At 43.0% G+C, this 15610-nt stretch overlaps 1 protein-coding gene across 1 annotated transcript in view; it reads right to left on the bottom strand.

Moving 5' to 3' along the window:
* TRPC5 (transient receptor potential cation channel subfamily C member 5) overlaps positions 1-15610 on the bottom strand; it is a 157631-nt gene that overhangs the window by 43458 nt on the left and 98563 nt on the right. The window contains exons 4-5 of the mRNA XM_075940904.1: positions 6035-6371; positions 2-141 (exon numbers count right to left, since the gene is read on the bottom strand). Coding sequence (XP_075797019.1) covers positions 2-141; positions 6035-6371 — 477 coding nt within the window. The remainder of the gene's footprint in view (position 1; positions 142-6034; positions 6372-15610) is intronic.

Raw genomic sequence — 15610 nt, 5'->3', positions numbered from 1 at the left:
CCTTGACATAAGCAACAATTTTCAGGGAGATGGTTGCAAGGTAGAGTGAGTTCATTGCAAAGTCCATCAGATTCCACCAGTCGTGTACATACTCATTGAATCCACCATCCCACATTTCCTTGATTTCTCCCCAGATAAAACCTGTGGAAAGAAAGAGAGTTTATCTGCATGCGGGAACATTACTGGCCATTAAAGCAGAGCAAATCCAATGTAATAAAAAGCAATTATAAATTAACTGCTTTGGGGGAAAATGCCTCACCCTTTTCCTTCCTGACAAAATGTAATAAAGCTGCTTTCAGAGCATTTTACAACAAAATGGTAAATGTAATCAGATGACAAATGGGGCAGACTTAAGCTGTCCCGCCCAGTGCTTCACATACAATGCACAAAGAGATGCTGCATGGAACACAAATTAATTTTATCTATTTTAGGCCAAAGCTCCCCTTTAGAAAGTGCAAGTGACCTGGCCCAGGGGAAATTTTTATTGATTTAAATAAATAAATAGTTTGAGTGAATTCATTTGTCTTAGTTATTAATAGAGGACTCACCTCTATAGTATCTAAGTCCACTTCCTGAGCCAGAGATCAATCTTCTGGTGTTCAATTTGGGTCTAGTAAGGACCTGCTAAATCAAATGCTGAGGGTGCCCCCGGTCAGTGCTGATACTCTTACTTCTTGCAAGGAGTAAGGATAACAGATGGGAGCTTTTGTTCCCATCAACATCCCTCTGAGGAGACAGCACCAAGCTCAGCTTGAGGTGTGTCGGATCCAGCTATGTTATTTATGTATCTGGAGTTGCAAACCTTAAGCTGACCTTCTGGGTCTAGTATACACCTAGCCTCAGGGTAATTCAGTGCTCATTACTGATGCTGATTTGGCAGCCTTGAAAGCAGATTTCCCTATCCCTTTCTATAAGACAGGTGACAGTAACAAAATTTCCCTCCATTAATTTGCCTCAGCCCTGAGATGGAAGAATCACATTTATTCTCCAGGCACATTAGTTAAATATCACCTTATTTCAGGAATAGTGTTGCTGACTTTCATAGAATTACTTGTGAGCAAGTTACTTCTCAGCACGAGTAAGGATATCAGAATCAGGCATTGGGTTTACAGTCTCTTTGCTGACACTACCTGCTACAGTTCCACTTAGCACCATTTGTGGTGGTGTTTTTTGGGATGTGGCCATTTGTTCACTAGCGACAGGACTAAGGCGATCAACTTTTTTCACAAATGCCAGCCCCAAGCATGCAGCAGGAAATTATTCTCACTTGTTACTAACCGAGGCTAAGGCTTAGGCTGCACACTGCCTGCCTTCCCCATGCTCTGGGGCTGGAGGAGGGGCGGAGACCTGCTCCTGTTGTGGGGGGTGAGGCGGAGCTGGAGCTCTGCACTGGTGAATGGGCCTTGGCTCTTGAAGGGGCGGGGCCTCGGGTGGAGGAGGCGGGGCTGGGGTTTGCCTCCCCCAGCCCTAGATTCGCCCACTGCCCATGCCAATGGGTATGTCTACACTGCAACAGAATGGTATGATTATAACATATATGGTCTCACCCTAATTAACTTAACCCTGCCTAGCGCAGGTCACAATAGTAGTGAAGGTGCAGCAGAACAGGTTTTAGCACACACACAAGTCTACCCTGGACTTTGGGTACACACTTGAGTAGCTAGTCTGAGCTGAAGTCTGTGCTGCTGGCACCTGTGTTTGCTGGATTACAGCTAGCTTGGATAGGTTCATGTAATGCCTACAGACAGAACCAAACCTGGGACCTCTGGAGCTGAGTGCATGAGCCTCTACTGCTTGAGGCAAAAACCAGCTGCCTCTTAGTTAAGGCTGTAGGGCACACTCATTCTGTCTCTCTGTAAGTGGTCTAAGTGCCACTACATGGCACAGTGAACCACACCCAGGAAGTGTGTGGATTACATTTGCACATGCTATAATCATGAAACATCCTGACTGCAGTGTGTTTATACCCTGAGTGCCCCTGAAAGTCAATGAGACATAGGTTCTTAAATGACTTCAAAATGGGACTTTTGTTCCTAGGTCCCTTAAGCACTTATGAAAATTTTATCCCCGTCCCATATATTTTGTATTGTTGAGTTCTCAGCATTAGACATGACTCAAGATGCAAGAATTAAATTAGAAACAAAAAAAACCCACCAAGAGAGTGGCTAACAGACATCCCACAACAGAGTTATCATGTGATCCTTCAAATTGAGATATCAGTTGAGTCTGTGTTTAGGGCATGAAAGTTTCAATATGAAGATCAAAGAATATAGAAATTAACTGTTGCAGACTTAAAGATATCAATCACATTTCCTCGGGCTAATGTCTGATACGTCGTGGGTCAAGTCAGCAGCATGCTGTGGCCAATAAGATTATTTTATTACAGCTGTCTTAAAATCTTTGCATACACAACATAATAGAAAATGAAATGAAATGAAATAAAATAAAGTAATAAATGAGGCCATTTCTGTAGAAGAACCACTATATTGTATTTATTGTGAGTAATCATAGTTAGCATTGTTACTATAGCTACTGTAATGCTGTCTGCTCTGTACGTGCCTGTTCCTTTTCTCTCTTTCTTTTACAGTGCAGATATTTAATAAATAAAAAGGATGCTAAAATAGTAAATTCTTCCCTACAGACACAACTGCATCTTATTTGAAGGTCTGTTTTTCCTCCATAGAATTTCATATTATTTAAATATGAAATTGGGGGTAGGGTAAGAAAAAGGGGTGGATTCACTGTTTACTTCAAGGTTTATTTTGACATGTATATTGCAATTGCACAAATCCATTTGCTAATTCCAATTGTTTGTAGACAACAGAGAATCAGACTCAGGCAGCATGAGAGCTATGAGAGTACCCCGTGTGAGGTAGTAAAAGCTGTCCTATGTCTTTGATTGAGTTGGTCAGAATGGGGGAAAAAGTTGGTTAACATTTTTTGCAACATTTACCCATTCTTTCAAAAATTGTCCTAACTAGCAGTAAGCCGGGTAAAACATAAGCTATATTTTTGGTTTTATTTGGGAAAAGAATGTGGCAATTTTGTTCAAATTTTGAAATGTTTGCAATTATCCGATCAGTTCTAGACTAAAAACAAAACTGCTGTTGGAGCGAGTAAGCCTGAAGATGGGCTTTTGAAGAGATATTTGTTATTCACACTTGCCTTCTATTACTGCAACCTGACTAAGGGTATGGCTACACTACAGGGACAGGTCAATCTAAGCTACACAATTTGAGTTACTTTAGTAGTTTAACTCAAGTCAGCATAGTTTAGATATATTTACCACAGGGTCCACACCACGTAGTGTTGACAGAAATTCTTCCTTCAACTCCCCTTACTCACTCCGTTCTGATGGAGTACTAGAGTCGATGGGAGAATGATTAGCGGTCGATTTAGTGGGTCTTCAAGACCCTATAAATTGACTCCTGGTGGATCAATTGCTGTAATATTGATCCATCCTGTAGGGAAAAGAAGTCCTAAGTCTTTCTGGCCCACTGTAGATTGAGAGACCTAGGAGAATTTCTTGCTCATGACTGGATGGTTCAGATGGAGATTTTGGATAAATCACCTCTCTAAAGAAGAATGGCACTTTAAACACTGTGTTCAGCAGAGAACATGAGATGGGATAAGATCACTTCAATTCACCTCTTGGCCCCAGTTCACCTAGAAAAATTTTCCAGGGCTTCCTACTGTGTTGGAAGAATTCCCAAATGCCATGTTAGGGCAACTCAGCATCTCCTCTATGCCACTACTGCAGTACAAAGGGGACAGGGGGAGCAGACAGAATCTGATCCTAATTTATCCTCACAACACCTTAACAAGGCAGGAAGTTTTATCATGTCTGTCTCCACTTCCCCCGGGGAATGCAGGCACAGAGAATTTAATTGCAGAGCTCACCAGAACATTTCTGATAACATTTCATTTCATGGAAAGTACTGTAATGTTGAAGTAAAAAAATGTTGCAGAGATGTATCAGTTTCCATGGAAGTTTTAGCAGGAAGGCTTGTGTGTCTGGAGAGAGAACAAGCAAGAGAAACATCTATATCTGTACTGGCCTCAAAGAGAGGTTAGCCAGGTACAAATCCCTGATTTGGAACAATCTAGACTAAAAAGCTCTGCTGTCAAAGTCAGACTCGGGCTTTGTATCTAGGTCTCCCACACACGTTTTATTAACAAAGCTGAAAGGGTTTGTGCTCATTCCAGTGCAGACTGAAAACAAATGTTGAAAACTCATTATGGTGCTCTAGCCAGCTCTAGTTAACTGTCCTGTTCCAGGTGAGACAGGAGGCCTGTGGTAGAGACAGGAATCAAAGTCTCATGGCTTGCCCATTCTACAAATCAGCCTTCTGAGAAGTGATGGGCCCAGAACCTTAGGGCTGAGTTTAAAGTAAGTCCAGGTACAAAACACTGGACCTGATTCTACATGCCAGCTGTAGAACAGGAAGATGGCACCAGCATGGCAACAATACAGCATAACGCAAGATATGTGGGATAGCTTAATGGGGGAAGTTGCATCATGAGAGGCCTTGTGATGTCACACAGGGATGTCAACGCTATTTGGCGGGAGAGAGGAAGGAAACAATTCTCTCATGTTATATCTTTTAAAAGCATTTGTATTCACATGCCTCTAAACTAGGGATGTACAAGTTTAAAGTGGTATCTGATAAGCATGAGATCACTGGTTACCCAAACGGTTACACGCGGTTCCCAGTCTGGCTCCTGAGGAGCTGGCTGCCTCCCCGTGCTACTGCCTCAGAAGTGGGCAGCAGAGTGGAGCCAGTACTCACTGGGAGCCAGCTTAAAAGCCAGTTCCCAGTGTGCACTGGCTCCCGGTGCTGTGGGTGTGTATAACCATGTACTTGCTGAAATTTTCAGCAGTTACACAGTTAGCCGATTGCCCACATTTTAATATCCCGACTCTAAACTGGGTGAAGCACCTGATCTCACAGGAGCAGCTTGCAGGACCCGAGAGGGTTAGCTGTCAGGAACACCATTGTGGACTCTGCCCGTACAATCCTTGGCAGATATTCTTTGTGGCCCTGTAGCTGCTTTCATCAAGAGAAGCAGATTTATCTGCAGGGACTCTCAGAATGAGACTCCAGCCTGGAACAATGGTATGTGAGAGCAGGGACATTTTAATACCGGAGCAAGGTACAGTAAAAGAAGCCAGACATGAGCCTAAGGAAAGGAGAAGTTGGGTTTCCTATGTGAGTCTGCAAGGTTTTATTTGCCACAGTTTGCATCTGAGTTCAAGACAACTCAGCTGGAAAGAGGAAAATGCATCTGACTCATCAAACATGTATCAAAATGGGCTTTTTTGCCTACACTTCTGATGGCTCTTTAAGCTGCAGGGTCCCATGCTACCCTAGCACCGTTATTCTTTGCTTCTGTGAAACATGCAGAACGGGGAAGCTGTCACTCCTTTTTCTTCACAATTAGGGCTGCACTAATCAGATTTGCATAAGCAGCTTCTACTTTGATATTTCAATAACCAGCACTCCCCTGTTCAGACTTGGATTTTGTGCCAGCACAGGGGCATAAGGCAGAGCAGGAGCCTCACTCCTGAGCCCCATGTTCAGGCTACATTGGGACTGCATGCACAAGTGCAGGCGGGCATGGTGCCTGCTGATTCCCCCCACTATATGCAGTGGAGGCTACAGGAGAGTGTCACAATTTGTTGGTGGTTTAGGCCAGCAGTCAGTTATGGTGCTTCTTCCCCACTCAGAGCAACGGGGGAAAGACACCACACCTCAAGGGATGTATATAAGACACAGCAGCTCTCACGGCTACCCCAGGTTGGTGTAGTTCCTGAGGGCTACGCCAAAAGACACAGTAGATGGCAATAAACACAACAAAGCCGTAGTCCTACAGTTCCAGAAGAAGGACAGGAGTTAAGGAAGTTTCAGAACTTGGTAGCCAAACCTACGTATATGCAGGAAACACCAAAACTAACAATGAATCCCCATGCAATTATCCTGAGCATAAGTCTGCCAGTTGAGGCCCAGGCATATTAGCATTTCCTCAGGTTTACCTAGAACCCACGGCAGGATCATCCATTCAACGACGGTGGGGGGTGGTCCCTGCACATGGAGATCAGTCCTGACAATGTGCTGGGACGCCAGAAGTAGCATGAAGAGGAAGGTTAGGTAAGAGCCGGTGTGGCAGATAAACTTTATAAATGGCTTTTTAATGAACAGTCCCAGCCTGCTCTTAGGTGCAATTAAATATGCCACAGAAAGCACAGGAAATAGCAGTCCAATGGTGATGCAGGTCAAGAGCTTTACTGCCCAGTGTTTCCGCCTCCATCCTGGAAAGCCGTCGTACCAAAGTGTCGCTAACAGCTGCTGGCAGTTGGGCTGAGCAACAAACTGGAGAGGGAGAAAAAACGAAAACGTTAGAAGGACATAGAGCCAAAGGCTTCTACTGGCCAGAAGCCAGAACACACCCAGGATAATTTCCTTCTGTGGTTGTTCCCATGAGCTGAATGACCAATACGCCCACATGTTTTCCTCTCAGCTCCTGGTGAGTGAGCTGTAGCACGTTGTGGCAATCAGCCTTTTACTGGGGAGGGACCTGGGATGTTTTTGTTTATTTTTTACTCAAGATGGAAAACCTGTTGGGAAAGAATAAGAACCACCGTGTACTGTTACCACGCTAGGCCTGTAAGAGTACATCTACACAGCAGTGTTATTTCGGAATAACTGACAGTATTCCAAAATAACAAAGAGCGTGTCTACACAGCAAGCCATGATTTTGAAATAATGTCGAGCTGGAGGACTTCTTACTGTGACTCCTGTAACCCTCATTTCACAAGGAGTAAGGGAAGTGGAAGGAAGAGTGTTCTTCCTTCGACCTCCTGCTGTGTAGACAGCACCAAAAGCCGAGTTCAGCTATTTCAATTTCAGCTATGCAATTGATTTAGCTGAAGTTGTGTAGCTTAATTCGACTTTTGCCCTGCTGTGTATTCATGCCCTAAGAGAGTCAGGAATGGCAACCGGATATCCAGAATCCTAAGCTAGTGTCTTAACCATAAGGCCAGCCTTTCCCGGCAAGGCTTTCTGACAATCAGCATTCCACCCAGGGATGGGCACAAAGCCACACTGTTAATGTGCCAGGCCCAGAATCTTAATCTGCCATTTATGCAGCCTTGCAAATGGGCTAAATTGGGCCTAACCTTACATGGGCATGCAGCTGTAAAGTGAAAGTAGCCGTCCCTAGTTCAGCTGATTCTAAAGAACCAGACACAGTCATACTCCCTGTGTTCAGGGATGTGCTACCAAGGGCACAAGCTACTCCAGAAACAGGGTGAGGGGGCAAATAATGGGTGGGGACACAGCCTTGCCCTCTGTCTACTGTCATTTGACTTGGCCTGGGTGATAAGGTGTATGCTTTATCTGAGAGTTTAAAGGAGACTCTGTAGCTTCACACTTTCTCAGTAACATGCTACTGAGATGTGAGTAAGAATGGCAGGACAGGCACCTGGATATCAGTAAACTAAAATCTCAAGGAAACATTTCTAGATTCAGGGGACAGTCCTCTTGCTGATCCCAGCTGTGGAGAGATCTGTCGTGTATTCTGGACCAAATCTGTAAGCAGGCCATGAAGAGAAGGGGCTTTTCCATATTTATTTTAATACGGGCAGGATTTTTGTGCTTAGCTTTGCTCTGAGGCCATTTCTGTTTTCAGTATCCCTCAGTAGAACAATCACTGGTCACATGTGAACCCTCCTGCTACAGTTACACAATTAACAGTTACTCTGAGCATCTTCTACTCTCAAGTTGATGCTTCTCCAAATGGTTTTTTCAGCTTTTGGCAGACTCCAAAGAGCACTTGGCAGCATTTGAAAAAATGACTTGGAGACCAGGCAAAGAGGAAGAGCCAGAGGTGGTAAAACTCTGTGTGTATGTGTGTTTGCACATGTGCATATGAGAGGCCATTTCTACACTGCAGCACTATTTCGGGATATCCCGAAATAGCTGTCCCGCATCTTAACAGGGTTCCTGTTATTTTGAAATATATCGGGCACACTATTCTGATGTCCCTGTAAACTTTGTTCCAGAAGGAGTAAGGGACATTTTGGAATAGCGGGTTATTTAAAAATTTAGTACTGTGTAGACAGCGCCAAATTACATAATAAACTATTTTGAAATTGACTTGAAATAAGCTATGCAATTTGTGTAGTTCAAAATGTATAGCTGATTTTAAGCTAAGGGTGCAGTGTAGACACACACAGAGTGTGTGTGTGCATACACACATGCCTGAAAGTGAACATATGCATTACTGCAAGCAGGTAGGCACATACAAATGTCTGAGTTGAAAGGGGCTTGGCATATGAATGAATGTACATATGAGAAGCTCTCGCACTTTTGGTGAGGTTGGTTGTTGGCAAGAAAAGGTGGGCAATTGTAAAATATCTGAGACAAGGCAGGAAAGAGACACTTTTGATCACAGAACAAAAATGACATTTTAATGTTCAGTTCTACTCAGTACATGACATGGAAGAAATAGGCTTACAGGATTCTACATTTATGGTACCCTAAGTGACTCCACAGCTGGCATATTTAGATTACAAGTAAAAAGGTTTTTTTCTAACCACCCTTCTTACAAACAGCCTTCAGCTACGTTCTTTCAGGCTTGTGTATCACCATCACTAATAAATAATCAGCAACCAGATGCTGCCCTCAATTACACCTGGGAAAGGCTATTGCATTCAGAATATTTCTGTTCAGAAACTTTTCAGTACAGACTGTATATTAAAGGATCTATCCCCATGCCCAATCTGAATCTTGGCAGGATGGAGGCATAAGTGCTGGCTTTTTGCCATGTGATTTTTTTCACCACACTTGATGGAGTTGTCCTTCAATTCATAGTTAATTTAAAATATTCCTGTGGAATTCCTTTGGGACTTTTCGCTCACACTCTACCAGTTCTGCATTCAAGGTAACATGGAAAACCCCTGACTTTTGTTCCAACCATGTCATTTCACTATGGTCTTGTCTATACCAGGAGGGATTTATTGTTGCAGTTATACTGACATTGTTAAAAGAATGTCAAAATAGATTGGTATACAAGTGCTAAACCATTATTACTGCATCTGTATTCGGGCTTTTAATTTTTAGTAATAAAAACAAAATCACACCTCTGACCAACATAAATTAAAGTGTAGACGAGGCCTCTGAGCCTTATTAGAAAATAGACTTATGGCAGAGAGTAATCTAAAGATGACAATATTATTTATTATTCCTAAAGTGTCTCTGTAGAAATGAAATGTGTTGCTGTATAGTGTTATCAATCCCCAAGTCACATTTACATTTACAAGACTGTTACGTGCTCTTTGACCATTTTTAAAAAAACTTATCTTCTACCCAGATATGTTTGTGGGCCTTTATGTTGCCTTTCAGATGATTTCAGATTTGACATGGCAAAGTCACTTCCATAATAAAGGTTCCTGCACATGCACAGGCCTTTTAACTATCCATTCACCAATAAAACTGCATAATAAGCACTTACAGAGCACTTTTCATCAATGGATGGCAAAGCTCTTTATAAAGGTCAAGCATTATCATTCCCATTTCACAGAGAAATAAACTAAGACTCACAAAAAGAAGAATGATTTACCCAACATGACACACGTCATGTCAGTTTCAGAGCTAGCACTAAAACTAGATCCCCTGCCTGCAAAGAGTGTGGGCAGGACCTCCTGACTATTTTAACTATAACCTGAAAGATTGCTGGCATCCAAAAACTGATATTCTCATTAATGCCCTGATGAAGGGGCTGGTGAGAAATCCTTTCTCAGGGGCGCTCTCAGCTCCCTAAAGACATCACCTGGGAAGTGTCAAATGTTGATTTGCTGCTCAAAGAAGAGAAATTAAATAGGGAAATAGACCAATTTATAAATTAAAATATCTTTCTCTTCTTTATAACTGTAGTTCAATGTGAAAACCTCATTAAGAGAAGTAATCAACCAATGATTAATCACAGCAGGCAAACTAACAGGTGACAAAAGTCAGGCAGAATCCTTTAGGAGGGACTTAATGCTATTATTTTTTGTATCTATTGACTTGGATTTTGTTCACCAACAATAGGCTCTGTAAGAGATTCTCCATACAAGACATAGCTAGATTTACAGGGGCAAGCAGTTCAAAAGGATGGATTGACATGTCTGAGTGCTAAGAATAAAAGGCCCAGAAAGAGCAGCAGGTGTCTGTGATGTGGGACATTTATTTGAACAAGACAGGTTGACACAGGAGGATTACGGGAAAGGAAAATCAGAGGAAGCATGTTTGCTTCAATTTAACCTATAACACCCCCTGAGTCATTGGACAACAGTTGGTATGCAGATGATCTACAGAAAACTGCAGGATGCTAGAAGATGCTATTATAATATACCAGCTTTGGGATCAGAGAGAAGAAAATAAGAGTCCTACAGAAAAAGAAGAGAAATCATGAATTTTCTTTCCCTTTTTAATCTGTAATTTCAGAGTAGTCTCAATCACTAGTTGTGCTTAAATTGGACAAAAGAAATGGAAGGTTATCTTGCCACATTTTTAACGTTTAAGAGCTTAGATAAGGGCTCTGAGCAGAAGTAACATCCATAGTGAGGAGTATTATGTTTCCTAAAAAAGATCAGCAGCGGCTTTTTTTTTTATGTAGTAGGGGAAATATCTTATAAATATTTCTTCTCTTTATTCCATACAATAGAAAGCAGAAAGGGAAGAATGAGTTTATTTCCCCACTCTTCACCACAAGTCAAACCCAAGTCACTAGACAAATCAAAATATTTTTGCTTCTTTTATTGCTTGTGCAACTTAAGCTTTCTCTCCCTTTCCCCTATGCTTAAAGGCTTATTTTAAAAATCTGCTCAGTTTTCTGTGTATCTGAGTTCAGTTCTTCAAAGAGAAGAGAATTCATATATCATTCAAGGGATCCTTTCAAGATCATTTTAGCAAAAAAGGAGTGGCAATAAAAATGCCCTTAATCAAGCCCACCCCTGCCTTACTAGAAATGCTCCAAAGGAAATTTAACTGTGGCAGAAATCAATGAAAGCCCTCTGATTCTCACACAAAGGTTGCATGCCTGCTGAGATATCCTTTTACTGGCCCAAATGAAAAAAATGTAATCCACTATTCATCACTCATTTTAAAATATTATTCCAATGCCTTTAAATCTCAAGCAAGGTGAAGACCACAGGGGAAGAAAGAGGCAGCAGCCATCTTTTTTTCTCATGACCAACCGATCAAGGATTGGGGGAGCAACAGAGACTGAACCTATGACAGAATAAAGTTCTGTTACAGCAGATTCTCCATAGTTATCAGGGCTGGCTAGCTGGGGGTTCATTCCTATAAAGATGCTAATGATGCCAGACACTAAAATAAATGAACAAATAATAAAAAAGCTCGACTCTAATGCTTTTATCTATGAAATAGTCCAAAGCTACATACTTACACTTAGCACTCATGGGATTTGTTTCAGCCATAGATCTCAAAGCACTGTCCAGAAAGAGTAACATTTTATCATTTGCACGCTACAAATAGACAAAACTGAGAACCAGAGAGAGAAGGCAACTTGCCCCAAATCACACACACTAAGCCAGTGTCAGAGCCAGCCACTAAACCTAGCTTCCTTGAGTTGAAATTTGTTCCAGCATTCACTGTATACAAAAAAAATATGATTTCCCTATCGCCATCTTTCTTTCAGGCAAGGCTAAGTTACCAGAACTTTCTGAAAAATATTTCTTTAGTTCCCTTATGTCCTTTGTTACAAACATTATTTTCATTCTATTTTATAATCCTTCTTTATTTGCCATGGATAGAATGAATGCAGGTGACTATCACATTTATTATTTCCCATAAACATACCAGATGCGACAGGTTTTGTTATCAGCTAATGCTGTTGCATTGTGAAAAATGAGAGATCTGGAGTATAAAAAAAATTGTGTATGCTCCCAGATTTATAATATTGTTTCTGACACAATAACTTCCAAAATCAATGCCTGGGTTATTATTTGAGGCACTTAAAAAGGTTGAGAATATCTTGACAATCAATAACAGTCAGGATATCGAGTATTTTTATCTAGAGATATGGTAGTCAGAGAGTCTGTATCACCTCCTCCTCTTCTGGGAGAATTGTCAAGACAAGACAGCTTTGTTACCACACTAAAGACCTGATGGATAATCCTGTGACAGTGGCTTCAGTGAAAAGGAATGTTCTTCAAAAGCGCTTTTAAGAGTGCACTATGCTTATGTGTGAATATCAGCATACAATGGTATGGAGTACATGCGGCTGAAACTCGCAATTTCTGGTTCATGGAAAATGTCAGTACAGGCAGTCCCCGGGTTACAGGGATCCGACTTCCATCGGATCCCTACTTACAAACGGGGTGAGGCAACCCCGCACTAGCTGCTTCCCCCCAGCAGACCAGGGAGACGCAAAGCTAGCGTCCTCTCCCCCTCAGCAGACCAGGGAGACGCGGAGCGGCTTTTCTCAGCAGACACCTCAGCTTGAGAATAAAGGACTGAGGGAAGTGAGGTGTGAGAGAATAAAACTGAGCTCTGGAGAAATGTTTGGCTAGAGTTTCCCCTACAATATGTACCAGTTCCGACTTACATACAAATTCAACTTAAGAACAAACCTACAGTCCCTATCTTGTACGTAACCCGGGGGCTGCCTGTATTTTGAAATATAGTTTCATTCCAGGCTCTCAGGGCTACTCCACTTGGGAATTGGGCTGCATGGGGACCCGGCTGTCCTCCAAGTCTGGAAGCCTGGCTTTCATCCCAGCTGGCTGGTCCTGGCTTGGAGAAGTCCACCTGGCAGCACTGGCCTAGACCCACAAACCCAGGGAGCCCATGGTATCCAGCAGCCTGCAAAGATATGAGGCAGGTTTCCACCAGAGCCCCTGCCTATGATTCATCAAAAGGGCATCACATCAGAGATGATCCTGCAAAATGTTCCAAGTGCAACAGATTGTTTATTCCCTGCCTTACTATTGAGGTTGTTTTAGTTGTTGGCTTGAATTGTCCCCTCTGTATCACAATCAGAAGAATGGATGTCAGAGGGTTCATGTTCCCTGGAGGAGCTATTGTTGAGGAGATACTGAAATGCAGGACTTAGACTAGAAGTAACTCAGCCACGTGAACAGAACGGTGCACAGGGTTTAATGAAGTTCCACTTGTTCCGCTCCACCGCACTCAGCTTCACTCTTTTGCCAATGAAATATGGAGGCAGCATCTGAGCGAAGAATTCGCTGAAGTGCAGCAGCTGGCGGTGTGAGCCACAGAACTCAGTCTGAAGCCAGCCTGAGCCCTGGATTTCCAGTCACCAAACCTAGTCCAGAGATGAGCCAGAAAAAGGAGGAGTTCAAGTTTTCTCCAGACCAGGCCATGTAGGAGGATGACAACAGCAGGAAAATAATCTGTCCTGAATCAGGGAGTCTGTCAAGTCCCCCTTGGGGAATATGGCCATATACATTATGGATTTGAGCAGGGGGTGGCATCAGAATTTCACAACTGCCATTCAAGAAGCACAGGGACTAGGGATGTAAGAGTGTGGTTGTTTAAATGAGTAACTGGTCTGGCTCTTGGGGAGCTGACTGCCACCCCACACTGCTGCCTCTGACACAGAGGCAGCAGCAGCATGGGGTGTCAGGCAGGAGCCAGTATGCATGGAGAGCTAGCTTAAAAGACAGCTCCCAGCACACACCAGCTCCCACGGAGCCCACTGCCACCCCACGCTGTTGCCTCTGGACTGGAATCCTTAAAAGCCAGCTCCCTGCACACACCAGCTCCTGCGGACCTGACTGCTGCCTTGCCCTCCTGACTGTGTATGAGAATCTGCAGAGTGGGGCAGCAGCTGGCCCCCCAAGAGCGGAGCCAGCAGCTGAGAGCACATTGGTTGCTGGCCCCACTTCTGGGGAGCCAGCATGTAACCACTAACATTTTTAGTGACCACATGGTTACAATAATAACCATTTTTAATATCCCTAACAGGGAGTCCCGTGGACTATGGCAACAATTTTAAAAGTAAACTGGCATGTTTTAAAAGTTGACACATTCCTTGAAGAAAAGCTGCACCTGGAAGTAAACCCCTCACAGTGGCCTTTGTCATGAAGGCAAATTCCAGTGGAAATATCTAATCCAGTATGCAGGAATCTGGGAAGTCAGAGGTAATAGGAGTACCGTAGTATTGCTAGAGGCCAGTACAGCAGCATGGTGTGGTAAAGAAGCCATCAGGAAAATTACGCAGCTGCACAGACCCAAAGCCACTATGCATAATTGATGTCATCTTGCCAGAACTCTCCAGAGCCTCAATCCTTATGGTCTGTGATATGAAGAACTGATTTGGGCTTGAAAAAGAGTCCAGGAGGCTGACAACCTTTGCAACACCATTTGGTCTCTACAGATGGCTGTGCATGCTGATGGGCAGAAGAGGTGTTCCAAGGAAGACTCACTCGATTGCTGACAGGATTGACTGGTGTGAACATATTTACAGATGGCATCCTCGCTGTAGGCGAAATCAGGAATGATACGGAAGCCAAAGGAGGCCATGGCAGAAAAGAATAAGCTCTTCTTCAGTGGTGCAGTGACAAGAACATAAAACTCAACCCCAAAAAAACGTGACTTGGGAGGGGACATATATTGGACATCTGCTCACAGCAGAGGGGCTGAAAGCAGAGTCCAAGAAGATCAAAGCAATTGAAGACATGCCAGCTCCAGTGGCTGTGAAAGCAGTGCTGAGATTCAGAGACACTTTCTGTCCAAACTCTGTCCACACTTGGCTGCAGTAATATAACCAGTACATTAGCTCAGGATGTTAACTGTGAATGTCCCCAATAGCAAACATGTGACGTCTGAGGCTAATGATATTGGCTACTGCTGTCTCAGCATCAGAGGAAGGATAGGGTCAGAGGGTAGCTTTTTGCAGGGGCAGCCAGTCGTTTCTGCCCGCAGACTCCTGCCAAAGACTGAATGATGCCTGTGATGTCTGAAGTGATTCCATCAGCACCCCTGTGGCCATCCAGTAATAGTGCAAGAAAGGTGTCAAATAGACTAGTGCAGACACTGATGGAACAAAAGACCAAAACCATGCTCCCAGTGAGGAAGTTGCTCATGAGATGAGAAAGCCAATGATCAGAGAAAGCAGGCATTAAAGTCAACAGGTCCACCAAAAATTTACCAGCCTTGGAGATGGGCACTCTGTAAGGATATAGTTAGATGGATTTCTGTGCCTAATCATTGTATTTTAGGCCATCAATACCATTTTCAGTGCCCTGTGTCACTAATATAGCCATCAAATACACAAATCCTATTCCTTTCAACCAAGATTCAGGAGGTAATCCCTTATCTCACACAATCACATGTAATTTAGGATTAGAGTACAAATGGGTTAAAATGTGAGTGCCTAAAGAATCAGCTGAAATAACTCTGGAGTCTTCATTGTGTATGAGCATGATACTGCTTTGAGTTTTTGTAGATTAGCATCAGAACTGCAAACAGCCTGTTCCATTTTGAGTTTATTGGATGTACTTTCTTGTCCTTACTATAAAATGCTCTTCATAGATGAATAATTAAGAATGTATAACAGCCAAATGAGCCCAGTATTAATA

This window comes from Pelodiscus sinensis, chromosome 13 (genome assembly GCF_049634645.1).
Source record: "Pelodiscus sinensis isolate JC-2024 chromosome 13, ASM4963464v1, whole genome shotgun sequence".
In the NCBI taxonomy this organism is placed as follows: Eukaryota; Metazoa; Chordata; order Testudines; family Trionychidae; genus Pelodiscus; species Pelodiscus sinensis.
The sequence above is the reverse complement of the archived record's forward strand: the minus strand, read 5'-3'. Positions and strand labels throughout refer to the sequence as shown.